Genomic DNA, 17,748 nt, shown 5'->3' with positions numbered 1-17,748 from the left:
GCTTGGATTGGCGCAACATCGAGGGCCAAAGGGCTTGTACTGCGCTGTATTCTTCTATGTTCTATGAGTCCAAAGATGTGCAGTTCAGGTGAATTGGCCATGCTACATTGCCCATAGTGTTAGGTGCATTAGTCAGAGGGAAATGGGTCTGGGTGGGTTACTCTTCGGAGGGTCGGTGTGGACTGGTTGGGCAGAAAGGGTCTGTTTCCACACGATAGGGAATCTAATCTAAACCAACAAAATCTGGTCATTAGCATAGTCATATGGCGTACTGGCTTTTATTGGTAGAGGAATTGAGTTCTGGAGTACTGAGGTCATGTTGCAGTTGTATAAGACTCTGGTGCGGCCTCGTCTGGAGTATTGTGTGCAGTTTTGGTCGCCATACTATCGGAAGGATGTGGAGGCACTGGAACGTGTGCAGAGGAGGTTTACCAGGATGTTGCCTGGTATGGTAGGAAGATCGTATTAGGAAAGGCTGAGGCACTTGGGGTTGTTTTCATTGGAGAAAAGAAGGTTTAGGGGTGACTTGATAGAGGTGTACAAGATGATTAGGGGTTTAGATAGGGTTGACAGTGAGAATCTTTTTCCACGTATGGAGTCAGCTATTACGAGGGGGCATAGCTTTAAATTAAGGGGTGGTAGGTATAGGACAGATGTTAGGGGTAGGTTCTTTACTCAGCGAGTCGTGAGTTCATGGAATGCCCTGCCAGTAGCAGTGGTGGACTCTCCCTCATTATGGGCATTTAAGCGGGCATTGGATAGGCATATGGAGGATAGTGGGCTAGGGTGGGTTAGGTGGGCTTGGATCGGCGCAACATCGAGGGCCGAAGGGCCTGTACTGCGCTGTATTCTTCTATGTTCTATGTTCTATAATAGACCAATTAGCCTCTTGAGCCTGCCTTGCCATTCGATAGGATCATTAGGTTCCTCTACTTCAACGCCACATTCCCGACAATCCCATAACCTTTGATGCCCTGAGAGATTAAAAAATCCTCAATCTCAATCTTGCGTATACTCAACAATGCTGTTCTGGGTAGACAACTCCAAAGGCTTGTAACCCTATGAGCAGAGAAATGTTTCATCTTAGTTCTAAATGATTGGCCACACATCTGTGTTCTGATTTTCTGTAATTCCCACCAAGCACTACCAACCTCAACAAAACACTGTCAAGCCCATTCAGAATCTTAAAGTTTTCAATAAAATTAGCTCTCGTTCTAAACACGAAAGCATACAGACCCAGTTTACTCAGTTGTTCACCATAGGACAGTCCTCACATTGAAGACACCAAGCTAATGAACCTCCATTGTGCAATGTCCAAAGTGAGTACATCCTTCTTTCAGTATGGACACCAAAACTGGAGCCAGGAGGTCACTAAGGCTCTCCCTAAAACTGGAGCAGAAGTTCTCTATTCTTATACTTCAATCCTCTTGCAAAAAAAAGGCCAATGTTCAATTACACCCAAGTATTTCTGAAGTTTAATATTTCGCATGTTCATGCCTTTAAAAAATACTCTACTTTTTTATTCTAACAGCTAAACAGAATGTCCCATTTCCTCACATTACACTCCATTAGTGTTATTTTGTTGCCCACTCACTTAACCTATCTATATCTCTGCAGCCCCTAAATCCTCTTCATAACTTACATTCCCACTTTGCATCATCAACAAAATTAGATACGTCTTAGTCAATCTTTTCAGCTAGGCCATCACATAGGTGGTAATTAGCCACAGCGCAGCACTGATCTTTGCAACACATGACTAGTCACAGCCTGACAACTTCAAAATCCTCTAATTCTCCTCACTCTTCTGTGTGTTAACTTGTCCATACTAATGTATACCCTCAACTCCATGAGCCCTCCTCTTGCATGTTAACCATTTCTGTGGTACCTTATCAACCCCCTTTCCTAGTTACATCCTCAAACAAATTCCAAACAAAATTGTCAAACACAGATTGACTTTGATCATACTACGATTTTCTAAGTGAATTATTAAGGCTTCCTAGTGGACCTTTAAAATAACAATCAATAACTAAATGTGTGATCTTTGAATTACAATTGTTGCTGGTTCATTCTAGTTTTATGAGCTTAAAAATTAGGAAGAGTAGGCCATTCAGCCCCTCGGGAACAGCCGAGCAGGCAACACGGCTGTGGCTGACCTGATTGTGCCCTGAAATGCTCATTCCAATCGAAGCCCCAATAACTTTCTGTTTCTGTGTTTCTACAGTGCGCAAAATGAAAGCACATGGGATTGGGGTAGTGCATTCAGATGGATAGAATATTAGTTGGCAGACAGGAAACAAACAGTAGGAATAAATGGATCATTTTCCAGAATGGCAGCTTTTTCAGGTGACTAGTGGGATGTCACAGGGATTGATACTAGGACCCAGCTGTTCATAACACACACACTTATGAGTTAGATGAGGGAACTAAAGGCAACATCTCAAAATGTAGAGAGGACACAAAGCTAGACGGGAGGGTAAACTGGGAGGAGGATGCAGAGATGTTGCATTGTCAGTTGAACAGGCTGAGTGAGTGGGCAGATGCAGTATAATGTGGATAAAGGTGAGGTTATCCACTTTTGTAGCAAAAACAGGAAGGCAGATTATTATTTGAATGGCTGTAAATTGAGAGAGAGGAATGTTCAATGAGATCTGGGTATCCTTGTGCACCACTCGCTGAAAGTAACTGTGCAGCTGCAGCCGGCAGTAAAGGAGGCCAACTGGCCTAGTTAATGAGAGGATTCGAGTACAGGGACAAAGATGTCTTGCTGTTGTTATACAGTGCATTGGCAAGGCCACACCTGGAATATTGTCTGTAGTTTTGGCCTCCTTATCTGAGGAAGGATGTCTCTGCTCTTGAGGGAGTGCGACGAAGGTTTCCCAGACTGATTCCTGGGATGGCAGCACTGACATAGGAAGAGAGATTGAATTGGTTAGGATTTCTACTTGCTGAATGAGGGGGAAATCTTGTAGACACCTATGAAATTCTAACAGGATTAGACAGATTAGACATTAGAAGGATGTTCCCATGGTGGGGGAGTTCAGATCTAGGGATCATAGGTTGAGGATTAGGGGCAAACCTTTTAGGACTGAGATGAGGAGAATTTTCTTTACCGAAGAGAGTGTTCAGGCATTGGAGGTACAGAAACATTGTGATTTCAAGAAGGACGTAGGTTTAGCTTTTGTGGCTATAGGGATCACGTTATATGGGGGCGGTGGAGGGGATTGGGTTTACGATTTTGAGCAACGATCATATTGAATAGTGGAACAGACTCGAGGGGTACTCCTGCTGCTACATTCCTAACCTTTGACTCCCTCCCAATCTATCTACCTCAGCCACCCAAGTATTGATGACCCGCCTTGGCCAATTCTGGTGGAGAGAGTTCCAAACCTTCATGACTGTTTGAGTCTTAAATGGAAAGCTCCTTATGATTAAAACTCTCTCTCCTTGGTCCCGTGCTCCCCCAAGAGAAAGCATCCTTTCAGCATCCATCCTGTCCAGTCCCCTCAGGATGTCATTTGCTTTAATAAGATCATCCTTGCACATTCACCGTAAGAAAGGAATCAGCAGGATAGAAATCAGAACATCCAGACACCAATAACTATAACTGAGGGCACTTGCAGAGTCAGAAGCGAAGGGACAAGTAGGTGTGTTTTTGACTAATGTGCGAGGAACAACTGCTAGCCTCCAGGAATGCCGGCGTGAACACAATATAGAGCCATAGAGATGTACAGCACAGAAACAGACCCTTCGGTCCAACCCGTCCAGGCCGACCAGATATCCCAACCCAATCTAGTCCCAACTGCCAGCACCCAGCCCATATCCCTCCAAACCCTTCCTATTCATATACCCATCCAGATGCCTTTTAAATGTTGCAATTGTACCAGCCTCCACGACTTCGTCTGGCAGCTCATTCCACACACGTACCGCCCTCTGTGTGAAAAGGCTGCCCCTTAGGTTCCTTTTTAAATCTATCCCCTCTCACCCTAAACCTATGCCCTCTAGTTCTGGACTACCCCCACCCCAGGGAAAAAACCTTGTCTATTTACCCTATCCATGCCCCTCATAATTTTATAAACCTCTATAAGGTCACCCCTCAGCCTCCGACGCTCCAGGGAAAACAGCCCCAGCCTGTTCAGCCTCTCCCTGTAGCTCAGATCCTCCAACCCTGGCAACATCCTTGTAAATCTTTTCTGAACCCTTTCAAGTTTCACAACATCTTTCCGATAGGAAGGAGACCAGAACTGCACACAATATTCCAAAAGTGGCCTAACCAACGTCCTGTACAGCCACAACATGATCTCCCAACTCCTGTACTCAATGCTCTGACCAATAAAGGAAAACATACCAAACGCCTTCTTCACTATCCTATCTACCTGCGACTCCACTTTCAAGGAGCTATGAACCTGCACTCCAAGGTTTCTTTGTTCAGCAACACTCCCCAAGACCTTACCATTAAGTGTATAAGTCCTGTTACGATTTGCTTTCCCAAAATGCAGCACCTCGCATTTATCTGAATTAAACTCCATCTGCCACTTCTCAGCCCATTGGTCCATCTGATCAAGATCCTGTTGTACTCTGAGGTAACCCTCTTCGCTGTCCACTACACCTCCAATTTTGGTGTCATCAGCAAACTTATTAACTATACCTCCCGCGTTCATATCCAAATTATTTATATAAATGATTCAAAGTAGTGGACCCAGCTCTATCAAAGCTGTGTGTAATTAGTGGCTCTCACATCAAGGGGTCATGGGTTGGTGAATGAAAGGCAGACCTTCTCATTGAGTTGACAGTTGTCATTGGCCACGCTCATTCCTAGAAGCCCCCGGTCTGTGATCTCCTTACACCAGCTGAGCCGTAGCACTGTCAGGCCGTTCAGGTAGTTGACGATAACGGAGATGCTGAAATCGGTGATGTACACGCAGGAGGTGAGGTCCAATTCCCGCAGGCTGTCACGCAGGATCACCCCCATTGAGAAAACGCAGCTGTCCTGCAAGATTTAACCAAACACTTGAGTGAGCACCATCGTAAAACCAGTCTCAAGTGAGAGGACAATGAGATTCACAATCACTGCTGCAAACTCAACCATTCCAATGAATTACTGGAACGCAAAACTCAGTTGCATTTTTTTCGGAAGAAGCAAGTTGTTTAAGGTTAAAAACTGGAGATATTCAGAGGTTAACTCGCTGACGAAAGCCAATTTTTTTTAAATCATAGAATCTCTACAGTGTGGAAGCAGGCCATTCAGCCCATCGAGTCCACACCACCCCTAAAAAGAGCATCCCACCCAGACCCACCCCTGTACCTGCATTTTCCATGGCTAACCTACCTGGCCTGCACATCCCTGGACACTATGGGCAATTTAGCATGGCTAATCCACCAAACCCGCACATCTTTGGACTGTGGGAGGAAACTGGAGCACACAGGCACACGGAGGATGATTCCCAATGAAGGGCTTATGCCCGAAATGTCGGCTCTCCTGCTCCTCGGATGCTGCCTGACCAGCTGTGCTTTTCCAGCACCACACTCTCAACAGGGAGACTGTGCAAACTCCACACAGTCACCCAAGGCTGGAATCGAACCCGGGTCCCTGGCGCTGTGAGGCAGCAGTGCTAACCACCGAGCCACCTTATTTATTACTTCGATGCCGCCGGGCTGGGAGGGGGAGAGAAGAGAGGCGGAACCCAAACTTGGGCAAACACCCTCCTTTGTTCATCAATTACAGGATGAAAATCCTGTATTCACTCCTCTGCAATGTCATTGCAGAGGAGACACAGCCACGTGGCCATGATTGCTAGCAAGCCTCCAGAAGGAAGTGAGACATCAAGGAGATGCACTCATTCCTCAACTTATAGACAATAGGTGCAGGAGTAGGCCATTCGGCCCTTCGAGCCAGCACCATCACTCATTATGATCATGGTTGATCATCCTGTTCCTGCCTTATCCCCATAACCCTTGATTCCACTATCCTTAAGAGCTCTATCCATCTTCTCTTGAAAGTATCCAGAGACTTGGCTTTCTGGGGCAGAGCATTCCGTATATTCCAGTGGAATTGGACATCTCAGATTTTTTAAAAATTGGCCGAAAACTCAAGGTAAAAAGTGAGCTCCTGTCCCAGATTTCAAGGCCTCCCTCATCCCTGACTGGGTTGAAAATTCAGGGACGTTATTATATGTTCAGTACAGCGCGGCAAGCGTGACTTACTTTCACCATGGTGCAGCAGCTGAAGTTGAGACTGAGTAAAGTCGGTGTGGCGTACGGCAAGGCGAGTCCATTGACCAGTTCAAGACCACTGACCTGGTAACACTCGGACAAGTCAAGGGCTTGCAGGGTGGGGATGGCGGACAGGTTCTTCAGCCCGCGGTCAGTCACGAGTCGGACCTTGCCCAGGAAGAGGCGCTCCAGGAACTGTAGGTTGGCCACGGCCAAAACAGACTTGTCAGTCAGCTCGCAGCAACCAGTGAGGTCCAGGCTGGTGAGGCGTGGCTGGCAAGAGCAGATGGCACAGACTGCACCATCCGTCAAATCCTTACAGTGTCGAAGCGCCAGTCCCTCCAGCTGAAGCCCGGGCACCTGCACCACCAACTGTACAGCTTCGCTCGTGATACTGGTGTGGCTAAAATCTAGCCACTTCAGCGTGGCCGCCTGCCTGTCTATAAAGCAGAGGATGTTGTTCAGCGACAGCGTGCACATGGAATTGCACACTTTCACTCCTCGGTAAGGATCTAACTCAAAGACGATGGGGCAGCCAGCAAGAGCCAGCTTTCTGAGCTTGGGCTTGCAGTCAGTAAGCCGATTGAAGGTCAGGTCGGAGAGATACCGCAGGTTGGAGAGATTCAGCTCCTGGAGATCGATCAGGGCTTCCGTCGTTCTGGCTTTGATCTCTGCGTTCTCCATCAAGGTGCCAGGCTTGAAAAGGCTGTTGCAGCAGCTGAGATCTAGCCCCCACAGGCTGCGGCACAAGGGGACCAGATCCACGAAGGAGCTCTCAGTGATGTTGCTGTCTCGCAGCAAGAGATTCTTCAGACAGGGGGCCAGGTGGAGAGCTATGTTCTGAATAACCATTGTTGAGGTAGGTGAGCCATCGAAGTTGCTCAGAGCCACACAGAGACTCTGTCTCCGCCGCAAGCATCTGATCAACTCCAGAGATTCAGACGTCCCTTGGAGGTGATAGAAAACATTGCTCTGTACAAGAAAGCCAACAGTAGTTAGATAATGACATTCAGAAGATCTTTGCTGAGTTCTCTCTCTTCTAATACAGGTAGTATTCCAAACCAAGTAACATCAGGTGCCTTAATTTCAATGAAGGAAGACAAACCTCCTTTTATTCTCCATGCCTAGTTGAGCTACTTTCTTGATCTGCTGCAGTCCCAATGACCTATCAGCCTTCAGAATGTGTTAAAGAAATGCACTCATGCCCCACTTCCGTAATGCCATAAGGGAGGGAGATTGCTATAGCAACAACAACGAAGGAACGGCAATGTATTTCCAAATCAGGATTGTCAGTGCATGAGAAGGGAACTCTCAGGTGATGGTGTTCCCATGTATTTTGCCTGGTTCTTCTGGCTGGAAGGGCTTGTGGGTTTGGAAGGTGCTGTCTAAGGACCCTTCATCAATTTCTGCAGTGCACCTTCTAAATAGTACACACTGCTGCGGTTCAGCATTGGTGGTGGAGGGAGTGGATGTGGTGCCCAAGTGAGCGGGCTGCTTTGACCTAGATGGTGTCAAGCTTCTTGAGTGTTGCTGCAGCTGCACCCATTCAGGCAAGTGGGAAGTATTCTATCCCACTCCTGACTCGTGCCTTGTAGATGGTGGATATGCTTTGGGGAGTCAAGCAGTGAATTACTCACCTGCACGATTTCTAGACTCTGGTCTGCTCTTGCAGCAACTGTGTTTATATGGTTGGCCCAATTTAGCTTCTGATCAATGGTAACCCCCAGGATGTTGCTAATGGGGGAATTTAATGATGGTAGTACCATTTAATGTCATGGGGCAATGGTATGATTCTGCCTTGTTGGAGCTGATCACTGCCTGGCCCTTGTGTAAAGAGAATGTGACTTGCCATTTGTCAGCCCAAGCATGGATATTGTCCAGGTCTTGCTGCATTTGGAAATAGACTGCTTCAGTATCTATAAAGCGGGAAAACCCCCTACCCTTGTTGACCTTCCATTGTCCATAAGGTGGACTCCTGCTGACAATAGCCACTCACATGGTTCGGACCCAGACCCTCACTTTTCCCACTCTCTCTCAATGTTGTCCCATACACCTACACTCCCACCCTAATTGTGATCATTTTAAGATTTTTAACACTCTCAAGAACTGCCCATCAGAATTCCCTTCACTGTGACCACAATTCCCCAGTCTGGTTCAGTCCTCAGTTCTCGCTCTCAGTTTGACATTCCCTGAGGATCCTCCTCAACATTACAGGGACTTCTTCCCATAAAGGAGGAGAGGACTGCTTCTGGAGTGGCTGTTAATGTTGAGTTACCTGATCCACTGGGTGAGGGCAGCAGTGTTTCAATTGTCCATTACATTGTACCTGGGATGGGAAACAGAAGGAAGGAAAAAAACAATAATGTATCAGACAGCATCTCTAATCCTGCTTGCTAGTTAATAAACACTTCCTGGAAACTGCAGACATGTGGGGAGAACAGACCAAAATGAGATCAGGCGCATGGAGGAATCCCATCTTTTGAATCCTGCATCCCCGTATCTAGGATTGAGAAAGAGTCAGTGCCTTCAGGTGGAGGGTTCAAAATATAAAGCATACCAAGTTGTTGTTTTTTTAAGAAAAGAGAGTTACCTGGAGACTTTGGTCCAGAAAGGCAGTGTACCAAGCTTTGCTCACCAAAGATGCTTCCTTCCTGTCAGACATAGACAGGAAATGCAGAATGTAGGAGATCACCTTTTAACAAAAGAACAATAGAAACGAATGCCGTTATAGAAACTTAGATTGAGTTAAAAGCTCCTTGAGAAACAAGGTTTCAGTCAGTGAGTCACACAGCACGGAAAGTGACCTTTTGGTCCAACTTGTCCACACTGACCATAATCTTAAACAAAACTAGTCCCACCCCTGACTGCACTTGGTCCATATCCCTCTAAACACTTTATTCATATACTTATCCAAATGTCTTTTAAACATTGTAAAGGACCCACATCCACCACTCCCTTTGGAAGTTCATTTCAGACACCAACCACTCTCTGTGTAAAAGAAATGTCCCTCATGTCTTTTTTAAATCTCTCTCAAAAATATGCCCCTTAACCTTGAAATCCCCCACTCTAGGGAAAAAGACACCTGCCGTTCACCTTACCTAGACCCCCCATGATTTTATAAAGCTCTATAAAGGTCACCCTTCAACCTCTCACGGTCCAGTGAAAGAAGTCCCAACCCTACCAGCCTCTCCTAATAACTCAAACCCTCCATTTCCAGCAACATCCTGGTGAACCTTTTCGGAACCCTCTCCAGCTTAATAATATCCTTCCTATAACAAGACGACCAGAACTGGATACAGTACTCTGCAAGGGGCTTTGCCAATGTCCTGTACAACCTCAACATGACGTCCCAACGTGAAGGGTGGTGGAGGGTGGGAGAGAGATGGGGTTCTGCACCACCAATACAACACAAGTAAACCTCATGCATCTGCAGAAAGGGACGATGGTGGCCTAGTGATAATATCACTGGATGAAGAATCCAGCAAGCCAGGATTATGCTCTGGGCAGTATGGGTTCAAATTTCACCACGGCAGCTGGCCAATTTGAGACAGTCAATAAATACTGGCTAGCCAGCAACTTTGCCTGTAAATTTTTTTTTTTGTTTTTGCGTGGACCTCAGAGGTCGATGCGCAGTAACGACTTCCAGAAGCAGGAGTCAATGCTGCAATCTGTGTTGGCAGACCAAACACCGGGCACATACCACTGGAGCAGCTACACGCAGCATCGAGGGAATGTCGTTTGCCAGTGATGCCCAGATCAAACTGAAAATAAAACATCTGGAGCATTCCCTTGCCCACCAGTAGTCATCTTCTCATTTTTAGGCAGCTCTTTGGACTCTGAGGATGACTTTCTTCCAATCTGGAGTTATGGCACCCCAATGCTGGACCCACACGCAATTGGTCTGCACCCGGATCTGTCCAAATGCTGATAACGAATGATGGAATCGAAAAATCCCTGCAGTGTGGAAGCTGGCCATTCTGCCCGTCAAGTCCACACCAACCCCCCCAAAGAGCATCCCACCCAAAACTCATCCGCCATATGCTATCCCAGCATTTCCCATGGCTAATCCACCTGACCAGCACATCTTTGGACTGTGGGAGGAGACCAGAGCACCCAGAAGAAACTCACGTGCACATGGGAGACTGTGCAAATTCCACGCAGACAGTCGCCCAAGGGTGGAATCAAACCCAGGTCCCTGGTGCTGTGTGGCAGCAGTGTTAACCACTGAGCCACCGTGCCACCCTACTGGAAATCAAGCACAGAACCATTCTGCAGGCTGAAAAGGGACTTCTGTTTTACATAAAGCTCATCCCAGATCCATATTCAACATCCTCTGAGGAAATACTGAAACCAAAGGCCATGGTGAGCTATAGTGTAGCAAATTCAAAGAAATCCGAAAGAAACTGTTATAAAGAAGCAACGCACCTAATTTGACCATTTTTGTATTGAACGTACAAGTAAGGAGCACAAAAAGGCCATTCACCCCCACATGCCTGTTGGGCCTCAACTCTGATTTCCTGCCTACCTCCTGATAACTTTTGACACCCACGTGAATCACAATTCTCCTTAGCTTTGCCTTAAAAGCATTTGATGATCCTGCCACCACCCACACTCTGGGACAGAGAGTTCCACAGACTCACGACTCCCAGAGAAAAAAAATTCTCCTCATCTCTGCCCCTTAAATAGGAAGTCCTTTATTTTTAAACTCTGCTCGCTAGTTCTAGTCTCTAGAATCAGCACCCAAATCTGCTCAGGATCTGACACATTATGTTGAGATTAGCTCTCATTCTCTGACACTCCAATAGACACAGGTCCGGTCTACCTGACTTTTCCTCAGAGGAAAAACATTCTCATCCCAGGAATCAGTCGAGTGAATGCTCTCTGTACTGCTTCTAATGCAATATATCCTTACCTAAATAAGCAGACCAAACTAGGCACAGTATATTAGATGTGGTCTCACCAAAGGCCTGTACAACTGTGACAAAACACCAAGACTTTCATATTCTGTTCTTCCTGCAATAAGCAACAATCTTCCATTTGCCTTTTCCAGCATTGGTTGTACCTGCTTCCCAATTTTTTGTGATTCATGTCCCTGGATACCCAGATCACTTTGTATCTCATTGTTCTGGAATGTCAGTCTCTGCACATCAATAATATGCCACTTTTCCACCCTATTCTGAAGTAAAGATTTTCAAGTTGTCCTTATTGTGATGAAATCAGCCAGCTGTAATAGATATCAATTGCCGGTGACTCATTCTAACTCCATATACTCTTGCAGTGATATGCAGAGCATCCACAGAAGTCCATTCTTCTGGTCACAGTCACTCAGCAATTACCTGGCCATTGGGGATACAAGTTCCATTCACTACAAGTTCTGAATGCTTTTGCTAAAATGGCTTTTCAGAATAAACAAGCATTGTTAAACCCTGTCAGTTCAGGGAGTTTATCTAGTACGCTGCACAGACCAGGGCAGTCTTGGGTTCAATTTCTTGAATGGTTGTGATGAGGTTAGTGTCATTAATACTTCAGAGTTCTAAAGAACCAGGGATCCTGCTGTGCCTCATTATCGGTGCTAGGCCACCATCGCACCGACGATGAGAAAGCACCTGATTGGTAGCCGAGTCTCTTGCAACCAAATACACTATGGATGCCAGACATGGCTCAGTTGGTAGCACTCCCACCTTTCAGAGTGATATGGGTTCAAATCCCACACAAGCGACTTTGGCACAAAATCCAGCTGTTGTTTTCGTACGGTACTGAGGGACCATCAGAGGTGCCATTATTCGAATGACACATTAAACATCTGCCCTCTCAAGATGCACTGCCCTAATAGGAAGAGCTGAAAAGTTCTCCAAAAAACTACTCTGCCATTCACAGTCACTCCAGACAAATCTTAGGACAACCTTGAAAACTTTTGTCATTTTAACTGTCCTGCCCTATATCCTATCCAGATCTAAACCTTTTGCTGTTTCCCTCACCATTCTCTTGGTCAAAACATTTCGACCTTCCTTCGGTTTGGAAGAAAGGTCCTCTCTTCTCATTGATGCTGAAAGAGGTGTTGAGTATTTTCAGCATTTTCTGATTTCGTTTCACTAAATCTTACTGGTTTACGTCACAATTGGCTGCATCATTTGCTACAATCCAAGAGCAGATACACTTCAAGAAGTACATGGGGACATTCTGAGGTTGTGGAAGGTGCTACGGACATTCAAGCTCACTTTGCCTACCCACTGACACTCACGCATGAACAATGATGCTTGGAACAAGGGAACGTTTGCCAGAAACACCTTATTAAAAGAATGAATGGGGAAGTGGGGACTGGGAAAGCTTTTTTCCTTTTATTTACAGACATGGGTCACTTGACTCATATAAATGCCTGTGCCATGGGTATCAAGTTCTTCAAAGATGTTTCCCTTCAAAATAACAAGAAACTGCAGAGATAAGAGATCACAACCCCACCATTTTAGCACAGAGAGTCAGACAGCATGGAAATAGACCCTTGCTGAACGTAATCCCAAAATAAACGTCCCACTTGCCTGCATTTGGCCCATATCCCTCCAAACCTTTCCTATTCACATACTTATCCAAATGTCTTTTAAACATTGTAACTATACCTGCATCCACCCAAGTCCAGTTCCAACAAGAAGCCTTTCCGTCTCTATCAAACACAACAGTTGCAATCTCTTGAATCATTTAAAACACTTCTCCCATTTTGTACATCTCTCAATCTACTGCAGATGATGCAAACTAAACAGTTCAATTTGAAACCTTTGCAGGAGCAGGGAAAAAGGCCTGCTTCTATCCTGTAAAGGTTAGTTATGGCCCAAACCAAAGTTTGAGACTGCAACTTTAAACTCAAAAGATTCTGTACCAACTGTATCCCTGAGTAACGTACAGGAGCAAGAATATAATAAACAGAAAATGAAGCTTGAGGTTGAGTCCCCTATTACTACAGAACTAGTGATCTATCTCATTGTGTCATTCAACATCCTTCACATCAAGGAATGGGAAACACAGGAAATCAGTAACAAATTCCTTGTGACAAACCCCATCTGTCAAATGGCAGGCTTTGAACTACCGCAGTGGGACTGAGTTCCTTGACAAACATGTTCAGGGCTAGCCAGGGCCCTCGCACAGCCAGTCACCACCTCAGTACAAGCCCCTTCCGCACTTGTGGAGAGACACAATCGATAACACACATTACTGAGGAGTGTCCCTCGACAGACTAAAATTCAAAAACGTGAGATAGCTGCTGCTTAGGTCTGGGGGTTTACATTTGCCAAATAACACATTGCCAACACTGACGGCATTCTGCCTTGGTTCTTTCACCTCAATACCTTGGTTAAAAGACTGCACACATTGACACCAACACGAGGGGAGTAATTCCATGAAAACTGGAGTGGAGGTAAACAATGTGAAATTAGATGTCATTATTCTTAAATCCAGCATTTTGTCCAAATGGAAAATCTAGGGTTTTTTATCTTCTGATTACAGTTACATTTGGAGATGAATGTGCTCCCTTCTGCACAATGACATGGTCAGCAGCAAACTCAATGAACAGCTCACAAGGGATGATGAACTGTAGAGGACAAGGGCTTGTTTGGTTTGTGTGATGAACGACAGAAAATTGAATGTGAAAATAAGGGTTTTAGTTGTGCCCTGAGCAATGTTTTGGTTACCAGCCCGTGGAAAGAGCTGCTTAATAATCCTTCGATAAACCATCAGAAGTACAGATTCCAACAAAGAAACTGATCTATTTTAAAAATCTCATAAACTTACACTTATTCAAAACCTTTTCCCAGAGCGAAAGTAACCAATGAGCTTTCATGGATCATTGATCGATTTAAAGCTCTCATTCTTGTTTTCAAATTTAAGTGTTGCCTGGCTCAGGGACCAATCAATCAACAAGGGAAAGGGTGATGCATGAACAGAACCTGTTGGAAGGTAATATACTGATCACAGAACTTTGGAGAAGCTCAATATGGAGGCTAGTCAGAGAAGCATTAGAATAATCAAGCCTAGAATTAATGACATAAAGTTGAAAGACTAGTCAAACCAAAAGCAGAATTAAATTGCTGTACCTCCACAGGCAAATTCGGTGCTTCGTTTTCCATTTGATAATAATTTCACCAGCATTTGGTTCTAGGTTCAGGACAGACCTTCCTATGTGCAGCCAGCTTCCAGTTGAACAGCCCAGTGGCAGCTTCTGAAACCACTCCTCCAGATTTGCTTGTGTATTGGTCCTGGTATACTAGAGAAAGAGAATTTTTCTTAAAAATGTGTTTAAGCAGCATAGCATGTTATTTTTATAATTTAATTGTATCATGTTGTTCCAATGACAGTCATGATATCATTGAGCTAAACTTCATCTATGTGTTAAAACAGCTCAACAAGACAATGCAAGCTTTGAACATTATCTACTTTTGCACAGTTCTCCACTGTTCAGATGAGTATAATTTGGAAATTTCACACGTTCAGTGCTGAATTTCTAGGATCAATGGTGCTTGCTAGAAAGCAAACTCCAGGATACACGTCTCTTTCTACAGGCAGCAACAATGGGTACCTCCTCCTTCATTATCCTTACTTCCTCACAATCTGCATAGATTTCAGTCAGTCACGTACTCTCCTCTGTAATCTGGGTGAGGTTTAACCCTCTCCAATTTCCAACCGTGCATTTTATTGTGAACAAACAGCTCTTGGATTACAATCACTTTGTACTCCTTGTGTAACTTGCACCCCTATATTCACAGCACACCCCAACACCTAGTCACTGTATGACGTCACGGCAGAAACTTGTTTTTCGCCGGGTAATTATCTTTATTGCCTCATTCATTTTAATATTATCCCTTCTACACAGCACTGCCCTTTGATGTGAAGGGCAGTGTTTGTCACTGGCCACCCGGGTGTTTTCCTATCTTCCTGGTGGTGGAAATTGAATAAAGATTCGTGCACTTTGTGTCTTTCACTGTGTCTCACACCTATACACACACACCATGGGTGCTGGGGATAAAATAAGCACTACCGCACTTAGGTGGAAGAAAAAAAAAGAAAATATTATCCCTTCTCGTTAACCTGTTCCCCTCTTCCTGATTGTTTTATTATTCTCAGCCTCAATGCTGTAGCTTCAAAATGAATGTTTTCCCCTCTCAATGAACATCTTGACTTTCTGACATCTAGAAGACAGACACTGACCTTTCTGTGACCTGACTCTTGACAGTCACAGCATCCTTGACCCTCCCTCTCACTCTGTTTGAATATTACCCTGGCCCTCACTCACTCCCTATCTATTTCTATTTCACTCTTGCCTATTTCCCCATTCCTCCTGACCATCACTAACTACTCTACCACTTTGCTCTCTCCTCCCCCAGCAACCCAGTGTAACCATGGCGATTGCACTCACGTGGGAAGGCGATCCTGCCGCTCTGCACGCCGGGAACGTCCGCCCTACCACGCCTGCGCACATCGGGGAACGAGGGCAGTGGTTGGCCATGTTGGTAATGTCATCCAGATTAAAGCACAGTGGCCATGCTGGTAATGGAGAACTATATCTACTCTAATACAGATAAAGGCGTGGTGGCCATGTTGGTAATGGAGGACCATGTCTACTGTAATACAGGTAAAGGCATGGTGGCCATATTGATAATGGAGGACCATGTCTGCTGTAATGCATGTAACGGCACGGTGGCCATGTTGGTAATGGAGGACCATGTCTGCTATAATAGATGTAAAGGCATGGTGGCCATGTTGGTAATGGAGGACCATGTCTGCTGTAATACATTTAAAGGCACGGTGGCCATGTTGGTAAAGTGTTGACATTGTCAAGGCTGGGAGAGAAGCACTAAAACAAAGATAAAATACTGTATACTGTAGACCTGAAACAAAAGCGGAAACTCAGTAAGTCTGGCAGCATTTTTGTCTCCTCAGACCAGGGGTAGGTTTCTCCAGCACTTGTTTTGTGGGAGAGAAGGCATCCCTAACTCCTCCCTGTCTTTAATAATGAATGGTTCCTGGCTCTCAGATTATTAATTAAAATCTTACAATGTTCCAGCCCTGACATCAAGAGGGGTGGCAGACTGAAATCAGGAAAAATGTCTTCCCCAAATGGCTATCCAATGGATAGAAAACAATCTATTTGAGTATATTCAAATGCAGAGTTAGTCGTGTTCGAGGTTAGAAAGGAATGAAGGATTACAATGTTGGTATCGGAATGTAAAACTCAGTGAGAAAAAATCTTATTGAAAGGCAGAGAAGGTTGCAAGGGCCAGATTGAGGTGGAGGGAGTGGAATGATGACTCCTGTTCCAATTATTCATAGTAACCCTACAGTGTGGAAACAGGCCATTTGGCCCAACAATCCACACCAACCCTCCGAAAAGTATCCCACCCAGACCCATTCCCCTAACTATTGCACCTGGTCTCCACATCCCTGAACACTGTGGACAACTTAGCATAGCCAGTTCACCTAACCTGCATGTCTTCGGACTGCGGGAGGAAACTGGAGCACCAGGAGGAAACCCATGCAGACACAGGGAGAATGTGCAAACTCCGCACAGACAGTCGCCCGAGGCTAGAATCGAACCCAGGTCCCTCGAGCTGTGAGGTAGCAGTGCTAACCACTGAGCCACCGTAAAGCTCTGAGGCTGACAAGGAACAAGAAAAAAACAGAAAATACTGGAAATACCAAGCAGCATCTGTGGAGCCAAAAACAAATATATCATTCCAAGTTGATGCATCTTTATCAGATTTGGATAAACGTTTAACAGGTTTGAAGAAGGTAGACAGTTAATGGAAAGGGAGGGAGAGAGAAACAATAAAAGGGAAGAACAATGAAAGGAGGGATTCTAGGCAAAAAGAATAACAGAAAAGCAAAAGAGGTAGTAATAGCACAAATAAAAAAGAAATGCATGTAGATGAGGTGTAACTAGCAACTTCTATCTTGAGGAACATAATTGCAACTCTACTTATGATCTTAAAAATCACACAACACCAGGTTATAGCTTTCGGAGTGCTACTCCTTTATCAGGTGGCTCCTGATTTGTTCTTCAAGCTTACATTCAGCAACCAGGAGTCTTCTCCTTCACAGTCTAAAAATTGTGTTTTCCTGTATTTTTGGTTGTGACCTGATATAGGAAAAGGACTTTTTTAAAGAATTATAGAATTCCTACAGCGTGGAAACAGGTCCAACAAGTCCACACCAACCCTCTGAAATCAACCAGACTCATTCCCTCACCCAACATTTACCCCTGACCAATGCACCTAACCTACACATCACAGAACACTAACAGGCAATTTAGCATGGCCGGTTCACCTACCGTGCACATCTTTAGATTATGGGAAGAAATCAGAGTACCCAGAGGAAACCCACGCAGATACAGGGTGAATGTGCAAACTCCACACAGACAGTCACCTGAGGTGGGAATCGAACGCAGGTCCCTGACAATGTGAGGAGCAATGCTAACCACTGAGCCGCTGTGCCACCCAAAGGCTGTGGATTATAGAAGGAATTGTGGAGACAAGTTACTGGACGCTCATTGTCAGT

At 45.1% G+C, this 17,748-nt stretch overlaps 1 protein-coding gene across 3 annotated transcripts in view; it reads right to left on the bottom strand.

Moving 5' to 3' along the window:
- Window positions 1-15,559, bottom strand: part of lrrc29 (leucine rich repeat containing 29) — a 29,667-nt gene extending 14,108 nt beyond the window's left edge. The window contains exons 1-7 of one of the 3 annotated variants that reach the window (XM_043707483.1): window positions 15,403-15,559; window positions 14,292-14,461; window positions 8,801-8,902; window positions 8,654-8,710; window positions 8,486-8,536; window positions 6,202-7,182; window positions 4,772-4,987 (exon numbers count right to left, since the gene is read on the bottom strand). In XM_043707483.1, the coding sequence (XP_043563418.1) occupies window positions 4,772-4,987; window positions 6,202-7,182; window positions 8,486-8,536; window positions 8,654-8,710; window positions 8,801-8,902; window positions 14,292-14,324 (1,440 nt within the window). In that variant the 5' untranslated portion in view covers window positions 14,325-14,461; window positions 15,403-15,559. The remainder of the gene's footprint in view (window positions 1-4,771; window positions 4,988-6,201; window positions 7,183-8,485; window positions 8,537-8,653; window positions 8,711-8,800; window positions 8,903-14,291; window positions 14,462-15,402) is intronic. The other 2 variants (XM_043707484.1, XM_043707485.1) reach the window with 2 other exon arrangements.
- Window positions 15,560-17,748: the final 2,189 nt, after the last annotated feature.

Source organism: Chiloscyllium plagiosum, chromosome 17 (assembly GCF_004010195.1).
Source record: "Chiloscyllium plagiosum isolate BGI_BamShark_2017 chromosome 17, ASM401019v2, whole genome shotgun sequence".
Lineage (NCBI taxonomy): Eukaryota > Metazoa > Chordata > Chondrichthyes > Orectolobiformes > Hemiscylliidae > Chiloscyllium > Chiloscyllium plagiosum.
The sequence above is the reverse complement of the archived record's forward strand: the minus strand, read 5'-3'. Positions and strand labels throughout refer to the sequence as shown.